The 12,178-nt window shown below is 27.4% G+C and overlaps 2 protein-coding genes across 12 annotated transcripts in view; one reads left to right on the top strand and one right to left on the bottom strand.

Annotated features, from left to right (window-relative positions):
• Window positions 1-12,178, bottom strand: part of LOC101237339 (receptor-type tyrosine-protein phosphatase delta) — a 544,974-nt gene that overhangs the window by 258,762 nt on the left and 274,034 nt on the right. The gene's annotated exons all lie outside the window — the stretch shown is intronic.
• The window catches only part of LOC101239033 (uncharacterized), a 161,528-nt gene that overhangs the window by 26,326 nt on the left and 123,024 nt on the right, over window positions 1-12,178 (top strand). For 8 of the 11 annotated variants that reach the window (XR_010639666.1, XR_010639665.1, XM_065801633.1 and 5 more), the window contains exons 5-6: window positions 3,122-3,246; window positions 9,598-9,736. Coding sequence is in view for 6 of the 11 variants with exons in the window: in XM_065801633.1 (XP_065657705.1) it covers window positions 3,122-3,246; window positions 9,598-9,736 (264 nt within the window). In the remaining 5 variants the exon portion in view is untranslated. Of the gene's footprint in view, window positions 1-3,121; window positions 3,247-5,360; window positions 5,472-9,597; window positions 9,737-12,178 lie in introns of those variants that run through there. The other 3 variants (XM_065801636.1, XM_065801635.1, XM_065801634.1) reach the window with 2 other exon arrangements.

Raw genomic sequence — 12,178 nt, 5'->3', positions numbered from 1 at the left:
TGATTCTGGAAGTTTAGTACATTTTTGGCTACTATCACCATCTAGTTGACACACGGTCTGCTCCACCACCAAAAGCTGTTATGCATATAAAGTAAAAGATTTGGCGGAGCTCTGGAATATAAAATTTAGCTTGCCGTCAGTATCCAGAGCTTGCATCACAAAGAAGTTGAATGAACTTGTGGATGCTTATAAAATATGTTTGCAGAGAAAATCTACCTATAGTAAATCTATCTATGGATTTTCTTATGACCTTTGATATCCCCAAACGTATAAAAATTAAGACAGAAGAACAGATGTAAACAAAAGTATAAAACAGATGTAAACAAAAGTATAAAAATGAAGACAGAAGAACAGATGATCATCAAATGATTAATAGAAAGCTATGTATCAACTACTGAAAAAGTTGTTGAGCATCCTGTTTACAGGCTGTTATAGGAAAAATCATGGGTCTTAATTATATAAATAAATTATTTATCGGTTCAAGCTCTCAAAATGATGATGACTCTGACAGTTTTTAGCCATTGTTGGAACCACCAAAACTCAAATCAAAAGTGAGCAATTATATTTCTCAAAATAAAAATAAATAGTTCTGTGCACTTGATAGCAAAGGCAATGCCAAATGCTATCATGTGCACAGAAACTGGTATCTCTACCTACAAAGGAACTAGGGCAAGTAGCTCATTTTATTTCCATGAAGATATATTCCACTCTTTTTTTCATATTAATCTACTTTTTTTTTGAGCTAGTTAAAGATTGCAAGTCACAATTCTGGTAAAACTTACAGCTCTGTCTTTGCAACCATCTTTTGTTTTAAGTTTTGATGGGAAAGCTGTGGTGTCATATGATTGTTTTGCTAAGAAAGTGGAAATATGGTCATATTTTGGTACCTCGAAAGTTTCTAAAAAAGAAACATTTTTAGAGCATGATGTTGCTTATAAAATATTTTTACTATTTGTGACACCGGTTCTGTAAATACAGGTTAGTAAAATTTAGAATACTTGTTTTTAAATGTATATGTTTTAAATGGAAATAAGCAATTACATTTTATTTTAGACTTCATGATGATTCTGGTAGAATAATAAGGATTTTAAGGTCTCAGCTATTTAACAGACCTATTCCTTATTATAGGTGCAATGCTGACATTTTATACCTTGTTTTTAAAAAAAAAGGTAATTTTCATAGCACTACAAATTGCCAGCTTTAACTGATTTAAAGTTTTATAAAAAACTAAAAGAAAAGTATCCACAACTAAATTAATCATACAATATTCTGCATGCCTCAACCTCCTCCTACTGTAATTACCTGGAGAGATAATTATATGCTATTGGCTAGGTTTATTTCTTGTTAATTTTTTAACAGTTCATTTGATACTGATATGGCAATATTATTTTAACTAATAAATTATTATTTTTTTTCATGTTATTTGGATACCAATTCTTAACCCAAACTTGAGCTATATAACACTATTTGGATACCAATATTTTACCCAAACTTAAGCCACTAACCAAGCTGCCTTGCTTTTACACAGCATTGTCTTATTAGGATACTTTTGGATCCATAAAGAAAGCCTGTCATTGAATGAAGTAGCATACACCTGGTTTAAAATGAAGGGGGGGGGGCGTGAGGAGGGGAACGGAATTTGGCAAACCTAAAAGATGCCACATCAAGTTGCATTCAAGTCCAAGTTGACCAAACATATGCTTAAAGTCAATGTCTCATTAACAAATATACATTAAACAAATGAGCTAAAAGAAAACTCTTATCTACGGACATCCGAATAAAATGGCTGAAATCACATGATGCTCTTGAAAGACTTTTATTAACTGAAATGTTTTCTAAAATGTCCAACCTGAAACTATACTTTGTTATATAGTCTATATTTTAAATTAAATTCATCTTAAACAGAAGTATAGGAGTTTTGTTTTATCTCCAAAACATATTTTTTTGACCTTATGAAATTTTAAGTTATTTAATTATTTTTTATTATGTTGTGTTTAGAATAAATTCATGATTTAGAAAAAGTTTAACATATTTTTGTAAAAAAATGTTATTACAGCATCACCCTGATGCACTTACAGCCTGTTATATTGTTTTGCATGGTTTTTTGCATCTTTGTTTGAACTCATCCTTATTTAAATAATGTTTTCTTTATAATAGATGCTCTATTGTTTTGATTATGAGCCATAATATCTATTATAGATATTATGATTAGTATGTATATATGGGTATCTTAAAGTGTTATTACTATTTTTTGTTTTGAATTATTTAAAATTGGTTTAAAGTTGTTATTTTCTTTAATTTTAATTAATAGTTTATTAGTAGTATTTATTGTTTTTGCATTAATGAAATTGATTTATATTTGTAGCTTTAAATTATTAAGAATTGATTTAAGGTTGTAGTAATATTCTATAACAAATCAAAAATTATACTACACATTATCATCAAACAATATATTAGTCCTGTCTAGTTTTTCCTATTTGCTTAATCCTAGTTCTCTAAGACTTCTATTTTTTTTCTCATAAAGATGACAATTTTCTATTGAACTGTGTCATTTTCATGATTTCTGGAATTTCTTTTATTTTACTTTTATTTTAAGTAAGATTGAAAATTGTTTTTATAAAATCAACTAACATTAAACAAAACTTCAAATGTCAATTAAGTAGGTTTGATATGGACCATTTTTCTTATTTTACGGTTATATATATTTACATTACCTTTATATTTCACACAAGATCCTTCGAAACTTATGCTTAGCACATACATATTCATACATTTTACTATATACATAATACTTCATACATTATATTTCATTAATTATATTTCATACATTACATTTTATACATTATACTCCTTACATTATACTTCACACATTTTACTTCACACATTATACTTTATACATTATACTTCACACATTATACTTTATACATTATACTTCGCACATTATACTTTATACATTATACTTCACACATTATACTTTATACATTATACTTCACACATCACACTTCATACATTATACTTCACACATCATACATTATACATTATAATTCAAAATTCAACTTTTTAACTCTCTTCTTTTAGCTCTATATTTCATTCCATGAATTATTTGAATTTTTATTTACAGGTCTTTTATTTCGAACCAATAACGAAGCTGTTGATAAGATATATATAAGGTATGGCATATATAATATAAATGATATGGAGGATCTTCATCTTGATAAAGAAGGGAGAACTGATACATCTAAAAGAGTATAAATTAATTATAGTAGTTTTCAACGTACAAAAATATTTATTGATTATATTTTTCTTTGTATAAGTTTAATACCATCATATTTTTATTTTGCTTGGTAAAAATTAAAAATTTATATTAAAAAAGTAATCAAATATTTAATTTATTTAACTTGATTGTTTATATGGTATTATTGTATATGATATATTGATATCGAATGTAATTGCTTAGTCTTAAACTTATTATTTATTATTTTAGACTTAGAAATATCTTTCCTTTTAATACACATTTAAGTCCTAAATATTTTTTTTTTTTAAATAAAATTTTAATACTAACAAATCTGCAATTGACTATAAATTAATGATTGATTTATTAAATATATAGTATAATGTAAGATAATATATGAAAAAATCTACAGGATAATGCAGCTATTAGGAGATTAAAACAGAAAATATTGGTTAACACATGAGTTAATGGAGCTATTTCAGTTTTTTTTTAATACTTGAAACTCTTGCTTTTAACCCAGTGGTGTAACCTCAGGTTTTGGTCTGGTTGCCCATAAGGTAATTAAAATATTGCTCTAAAATATAAAATATATATAAAATATTATAATAAATACAACTTGAGTCATTCAATATGATTGTCAGTAGTAATTTTATTATTTTGTAGCAGTTTTTCTCAATTACAAAGTGAAAAAAAAGGAAAAAATTACTTAAAGTATCGGATACTAAATTAGGATTTATAAGAATCTGTTCAATTGAAAATAAATTATTCAATAAAATAATTGAAAAATTGTTTTATTATTCTCTGATGATCTTCAATCAGTTTTAACGTTTCATCCATTATATTTTATGCATTTTACACATATATATTCATACATTCATTTAATGTAATGCGTATGAAGTATGAAGTGAATACATAAATTATGATGTATGAAGTATAATATATGAAGTATAATGTTTGAAATATTTTTATTTAATTTAAGTTACACTTAGACCTCTTTTTTTTTTTTTATTTCTACTTGGATCCTTAATAATTATTAATCTTTTGTTTGACAAAGTTTAGATAATACATATATAATGCAATGTCTTAATGAACTTTGTATTTAAGAAAAGAGTAATTATTAGAAAAACCAAAACACCCAGATATTTATTTAAATATATATAGTATAATGTAAATATATATAGTATAATGTAAGATAATATATCAAAATCTACAGTATAATGCAGCTTTTCTCAATTACAAAATGGAAAAAACTGAAAAAATTGCTTAAAATATTGAATACTAAAATAGGATTCATCAGAAACTGTTCAATTGAAAATAAATTATTCAATAAAAAAATTGATAAAATCTTTTATTATTCTCAGATGATCTTCAATCAGTTTTAACGTTTCATACATTATATTTTATACATTTCACACATATATTCATACATACATTATAACATAATTACACATAATGTATGAAGTAAATACATAAATTATGATGTATAAGGTATAATATATGAAGTATAATGTTTGAAATATTTTTATTTAATTTAAGTTACACTTAGACATCTTTTTTAAAAAAAATTTATTTTGCATTCTTAATAATGTTTAATCTTTTGTTTGACAAAGTTTAAATAATGCATATATAATGCAATGCCTTTATGGACTTTGTATTAAAGAGAAGATTAATCATTAACCAAAAACCAAAACACCCAAATATGACACCAATATTTCAGTCAAAAATAGATAAAAGGTTTACTGAATGGAATAGAATTAATAAAAGTAAAGAGAATGGAATCAAGTGTTAGAAAATGTAGAGCACAAAAAAATTTCCTAATTTTTGTCGATAACAATTATGTAAGGAACTATTGTTAGATTCTTTTTTTATTTTAAAAGGTTTTGGTATGTAATTAATTTTTTTTATTTGTTGAAGATTATTCTTTAAATTAATTTTTTTTCAATGTTTTATAAATAAGTTTTGATTTTTGTTTACTACATCATTCAGATTTTGTTTTTTATTTTCTACATCATTCGGTATTATGTATATATTTTTGTGCACAAAGGTCTAAAAGGTTCAGAGTAAATTGCTGTTCAAAGCAGTTTTGAGATTTTGTCAGTTATTTTAGTTAGTATTTATTATTCAGTTAGTAAAATACAAATGTGGCATCTGTGGCTTTTGAAGCGCGTACTTTAAAAAAGTTAATGAGGACGATATTTTGAAAGTTTCAAAATGCCAACAGTTAAAAGCAAAAAAGCAGGTTAGTTTTGAGACAGAAGTTATCCTTTGCAGAAACAATTTTTGTCTAATGAATCAATTGAAATTATTATATAATGATGTAATAGTTTAAAAAGGTGACTTAGTTATGTTTATGGGTGTATGTGTGCATGTATATATATAGGTATTTATGTATGTATATATGTAGGGATATTTGTATATTTTTATGTTATGAGTGCGTGTAGTTATACACATATTTACAGCCACACCACGCGCATCCCTTACCAACCTCACAAGATCTCTAAGAATGTTGGAGCTATATTAAAAACTGGGATAAGGATTAGTTGTTGTTAAGGTGCAGTAAACAACACAACAGACTCTGGTTCATTAACTACATCTTCTATGACAATTTGAAAACAAATCTTAAACAATGGCAATGACGTGTACCTAACATAACTTCTATGACAATTTCAAAACAAGTCCTAAACAATGGCAATAATGTGTGCCTAACATAGCTTCTATGACAATCTCAAAACAAGTCCTAAACAATGGCAATGATGTGTACCTAACTTAGCTTCTATGACAATTTCAAAACAAGTCCTTAACAATGGTAAATTTCAAAATGGTTTACCTTTTATAGAGATTACATACTATAGAGATTGTTTTTATAGTGGAGTTTTTGATGCTGCAATAGAAAGTAAGATGTTTCTTGATAGCTGGGGACTTGCATTTATGAGATTCTACAAATACAACTGCATTTGTTTCACATTGTGCACAGTTTACAGCAATTCAGAAAGTTAATAAGATCAAACATTAAAAATGTTTTTATTAGAAAACTTTTGTTCCTTCTATCACTTATTTTACTTATCTCTACATTGTTTTCTAGTAGTAATGTCAAGTTAGTAAAGTATAAGTAATTTTCTTACTCTATGATTATTCTAAAAAATTTTAAATAAGTTTTTGAAATTCATTATGTAGATAATGTCATATAGCCAAAGACTAAAACTCATATATCTAGTTGTCAAATTTTTCTCTCATGTCAACTCTTTGGTATCACCGTCAGTCAAACAGTACTATCATTCTACATGTGGTAATGGTGTAGTGGTTGAGCATCCATTTCATAAGCGAGAAGCTCTAAGTTTGATCCCCACCATATCCCTAGTAATGGCTCACTCAATATGTTTCTTTGCGCTCAAGGTTTCAGAATTGAAGAGTTGCAAGAGAGCGATAACCACAACTTAATATTATTATTATATCAGTAAAATATTTTAACTTGTTTTGAATATTTGTGGAAGTTTTTACGAATTTTATTATTACATCAGAATAAATTTCAATATACATAATAATTTTTTAGTTAGGTCGAAAAGAATATTTAATCATATTTATTTAAAAAAGATAACTTTGAGTTTTTTCTGTTAATAACTTTTTATTGAAAATGTTTTGTAAATCTGTTGTAAAACTTTTTATGTCCTAATATGATGCAATAAAAATGTCAGGTTTTTTCATAAGCATAACTATTTAGCACAGTTCTGGATTTACTTATAGAAACACTAGGCTTTTGTCTAGGGTGGAAAAAAATAGCATGTAACCAATAAAGAAAAATTTAAATTAAAGTTATTATACCGCCCTCTAGCAATGTTCTTTTGTGCATGTGCACTTAGCTTTCTGTTTAATAAAACAAGTTAATATTTAACTTTCTTTGTGTCTAGTTAGCAAACAAATACATACAAAAAATTGTCTTTTTGTTCAACGCTACATTTTGCAATAGCATCAAGTGCCAGCCTAAACTGACCCATCATGAAAACCATGAAGGAAAAAATTAAGTTTACTCAAAAATAAAAACTTATTAAAGAATCTATGAAAATGCACTCATACTTTTGAGTGTGTCCAGGTGATAAATATATTTAAAGTAGTATAATAAAAATTACTCCCTCTGTTCCGCAATTGTTGTCACATTTAGTTATTTTTGGTTGGTTTATTGAAAATTCATGCTATTCTAGTAGTTTTCTTAAAGTTTTACTAAATTTGTACTGTCTTAATTATTTTCTTAAAGTACAAATTTAAGAAAAAAAATTTATTTAAATATTAAATTAAATAAATAGAAAACTCCTCACAAAAATGTGCTTTATTTTTGTTCCACCTTACCACAATTTGTCTTACAGTGTGAATATTTTTCATGTGCGCTGTTTAAAATTGTTGCTTTACAAAAAGAACTTGTAATAGAAGGTTGGAGTCTGCAATCAAAATGTAAACATCTGAATAGTCCAGATGTTTTGGATCTTAAGGTTTTTAATTCAATATAATTATTCTAACATCTGATGGTCACTAGAGATATTTATGATTTAATTAGTGCAGTAGAAACAGCTTTCCAACAATTTGATTGAGATACACTTGATAGTGTATTCTCAACACTACAAACATGTATGGAAAAAATATTGATGTTAAACAGAAACAATTTTTATAAAATTACTCATATAAATAAAAAAAACTTTGAGAAAAAATTTGACTCCCCATAAATTTAAATGTAATGCCGAAGCTGTGGAGAAAACAAAAAATTTTTTTAATAATGAATAACCGAAATAAAAGTTACAAAATTAATAAAGAACTTTTTTCTGACTGCTATAAAACTGTAAAGCTTTTTAAGTTTGTGACTTGATCACCTATTTTCAAGTGCCCAAGTTTTTTAGAAAGCCTTGAATATGCCCCTTTCAACAAGTTATTACTATTGAAAACCAGTTTAACACAAGCAAAGTTATAGCCATAAAAGTTCGATCTTTGTAAATGTGACAAGTAATATGGAACAAAATTTATGCATCAAATTTGGCAGCTATTGTAGAACGGAGGGAGTAGTGTATTTACTTTAATAAAAATTATTAAACACAAAAAATATGCATTTTGATTGCTTTTGTTGTAAAGTTGAAATCCAATTTTACAACATTTGTATTTGGTGACAAATATCATTCAGTCATCAGGTCTATAGAGCTAGGTCTATAGTCTATAGATATATAGCTAGATCAAGTTATGAATCAAAAGAAATTTAAATTTGAAAAAGGCTTTTTTATAAATACTAAATGGATCAGTTTATTACAGATACTCTGAATTATTAATTTATAAAGAATGTATTTTATTAAATTGCATCAGCTTTGATAAAAAAATGGCAGAAGCGTAAAGGTTCATGTAATTTTTTTGGTCTGATATAACTTTGGCTCATTATACAAAAAATGTCATTGCTTTGCTGAACAGTGAAAGTATCAATTATGTTTTTAAGAAATATAGTTCTGCCAACAGTCCTGAGATAAGGCCAGTCATGACTTTTGGGGTTATTTGAAAGGTTTAGTCTACAAATAAAAGTGGGAAGGTAAAAATGCTTAAAAATGAATTGAAAGAATCAATTATTATTAAAAATGAATTACTCCAGAGGTATTGCAACTGTTTGCGAGTTTGTCTAAAAGAAAATTGAATGCAGTATGTCTTAAAGAATTACCAGATAAGAATTAATTAACAATATTAAATGTGCATTAGTCCAGCAAAATAAAATTAAATTTTTTTCAAAAAACCATAGTTATACTTTTTTTAAATGTTTTATTGAAGTTACATTTTTGAGGGAACACTTGTTAATTATGCTCTCATAACATGTTATATTCATGTAATAATATGTTGTGTGCATAACATGTTCTATCTACATTTACATCATTAGATTTTTACATAATGTATTATATGTGCATAGTTATGTTGTCTACATGACATTTTATGTAATGGATTTGTTATTAACTCTATTGAAGATTTTTCTAAATTTTTTTATAGTAATTGAGATAAAATTTAGTAATCTTTGAATACTTTGCAATGGAGAATACTTTTTTGAACTGATTTCTCATAAAAAGAAATTTAAATTTTCATCTTTAGTATGGCTTTTTTAATGGGTTAGGTTTTATTAACTTTTTAAATTTTCTCCTGAGACCATCTAATTGCATCATTGTGTTTGTGTTTCTTTTTTTTTCTTTCTTTAAATATGTTGCTATAGTTGCTGGTCAAATGAATTGTTGTGACTTGTTTATTTAAAAAACAAAATAAGCCAAGAAGCCTTTTTTAAGTCTTTTTTTTTTATCATTGAGAAACTGATTTTTAAGACAAAAAGAATAGATTTTTATTCTTTTTTGTTATGTATTTAGACATTTGACTATCCAAAAAATGATACTGCACGATATTGGTTCTTGGAAAATTCTTTTACAGTCAAGTTATTAGAATTTCGTCCATTGAATGATAAAAAGCCATTTTGTGTTCAGGTTGAAGTTTATGGTTGCTCAGAAAGTAAGTTTTTTTTGTTTTTCCACATTTGGAAATTTCTTTTGAATATATATTATCATAGTTCATTAAAATTTAAAGTGCATTTAATTAGAATTTAAATTTTAGAGTTTTTTTGTTTGCAGCCTCCAATCATCGCATTTCAAACATCAAAAAATGCTGGATCCATCACTGTTTATATACAGTGCTGGCAAAAAGTCTTGCAACAAGGCACAATTTTACACAAATCAATGTTTGCAATGTGTACACAAATGCAAAAAGTCTTGCAACATCATAATTACTTTTCATAATTACTTCCAAAAACAATAATACTTCCAAAAATATTATATTTTCACCAAAAACAAGTTCAATTATTTTTATTACATTGTATAATCATTTTAAACAGATGTACTATTAATATTTGGTAGGATATCCTTTGTTTTTTAACACAGCACTAATTTGTTTGGGCATGGATTTGGCAAGATTTTCACATAGTCCTGATGTAATTTCTGTACACCATACATGACGAATAGCATTTTTTAAACCATCTAATGAACTGCAGTTCTTAGCAGATACACGCTTCTTGATTAACATCCAAAGATTTTCAATTGGGTTGAGATCTGGAGAATTTCCAGGCCAATCAAGCAACTGTATATTTTTTGATCCAAGCCACTGCTTCACAGACTTCGCAGTGTGGCATGGTGCTGAATCATGTTGAAAAATTGTGCACTGATGAATAATCATGAAATTGATTAGAGATTCATCCAAAACGTTGAGGTACTTTTTTGCATTCATAGTTTCTCCTTTGGGCAAAAAGTATAAATCTCCGAGGCCATGAGCAGAAAAACAACCCCACACCATTACAGAAGGTGAATGCTTCACAGTTTTGCATGTGTATTAGGGATTGGTAGGATTAGAACTAGTAGGTCGACGAACAAAAAGCTTAACATCAAAGAACTGATGAAGCATGGACTCATCACTGAACATCACCTGTGTCCACTGCTCTTCTGTCCAATCTTGATGCTTCTTGCAGAACTCAATGCGCTTTTTTCTCATCTTTTCAGTTACTAATAGCTTCTTAAATGGCCTTCGTGCAGGTAAGTTTAATTCCGCAGAAAGTCTGTGACGGATTGTGCGCTTTGAGACATTAGAAAGTGTTGGTATGCTGTTCTGTAGGTCACCAGAGGTTATTGAAGGATTCATCTTGACCGTTGTTACCATCCTGAGGTCAGTACGCTGTGAAGTGACTCTAGGACGTCCAGACCTCTTTTTAGGAGACAGGGGGATAACCTGCTTTACAACACGCCAAATTGTACCAAAAGCACGGTACTACCAGGGACGTTGTGGGGATTGAACTCGGAACCTCTTGCTTATGAAGCAAGCGCTCTACCACTAAAGTACAACCACATATATATATATATATATATATATATATATATATATATATATATATATATATATATATATATTAGGGCTGTTCATGTGAACACAGGAAAAAAAAATTTTTCTCGGATTTGAATGCATAGTTGTTTATTTTGTGCCATTTGACATAGTAATTGACTGTGGAAAAAATCTTTCCAATCAGATAATGTTTAGGGGGTGCTCAATGACCATAAAGTTTTACGAAAAACGTCAAAAATGTGTAAAAAGTTCCAAAGTTCCAAAAATTTCTAGAACCTGGTTAGTTAGATTTTTTCCACTGAAATATTGTCTGATTGCATGCTATATAGATTAATTAAAGTGCAGCAGATTAACTGTCATCAGGGCACCAGACTAAAAAATGTCTGCTAGTGTTTAAAACAACTGTGTTTATATCATTTTGTTAAAATTTGTATTCATAATTTTAATACTATTATTTAACTCAATTTAGAATTTGTTCAAACAGAATAAAAAGGTTTACAAGTATAAATATTATTTTTATTTGGGATTTCAGTTTGACAACAAATGTATTAATATTTTGATAGTACCTAACCTTAGTAACCTATTACAGAAAATTAGCATGGTAGTCTGGTAGTGTATTGTTTGTTATTAAGTGCAGATAATAATAATTTCTAATTTGAAAATATTTATTTAATTTCTTTAGTAATAATTATTTTAATATATTGCTGCAGCTGCATAAACCAACAACTGAATGATAAGTTTGTATAATATGGTATTGAGTTTTGATTTTCTCATAATATTTCAGTTATCATTGAAATGGCAGCATCATCTCGTGTTGCTATCTCTACACGACTTCAAACCAAAATCTTTTTAATTGGACAACCAGAGCCAAATCTTCCAGATAAAGTTCTTCCCTTAACATCTGATGTTTTAAAAACATTTTTTTATCATCTTAATTCAACCAAAAAGTCAGTGCCTGAAAGTCTTAAAACAACTGTTGATGAACTGATTATTATTTGGAATAAAGCCCGTATTCCGACAGCATTTCATCCGAATGTAGTCTTAAAGTTGAAAACTTTAGTCCAGGAA

This window comes from Hydra vulgaris, chromosome 07, assembly GCF_038396675.1.
Source record: "Hydra vulgaris chromosome 07, alternate assembly HydraT2T_AEP".
Lineage (NCBI taxonomy): Eukaryota > Metazoa > Cnidaria > Hydrozoa > Anthoathecata > Hydridae > Hydra > Hydra vulgaris.
This window is presented reverse-complemented; position numbering and strand designations above follow the sequence as displayed.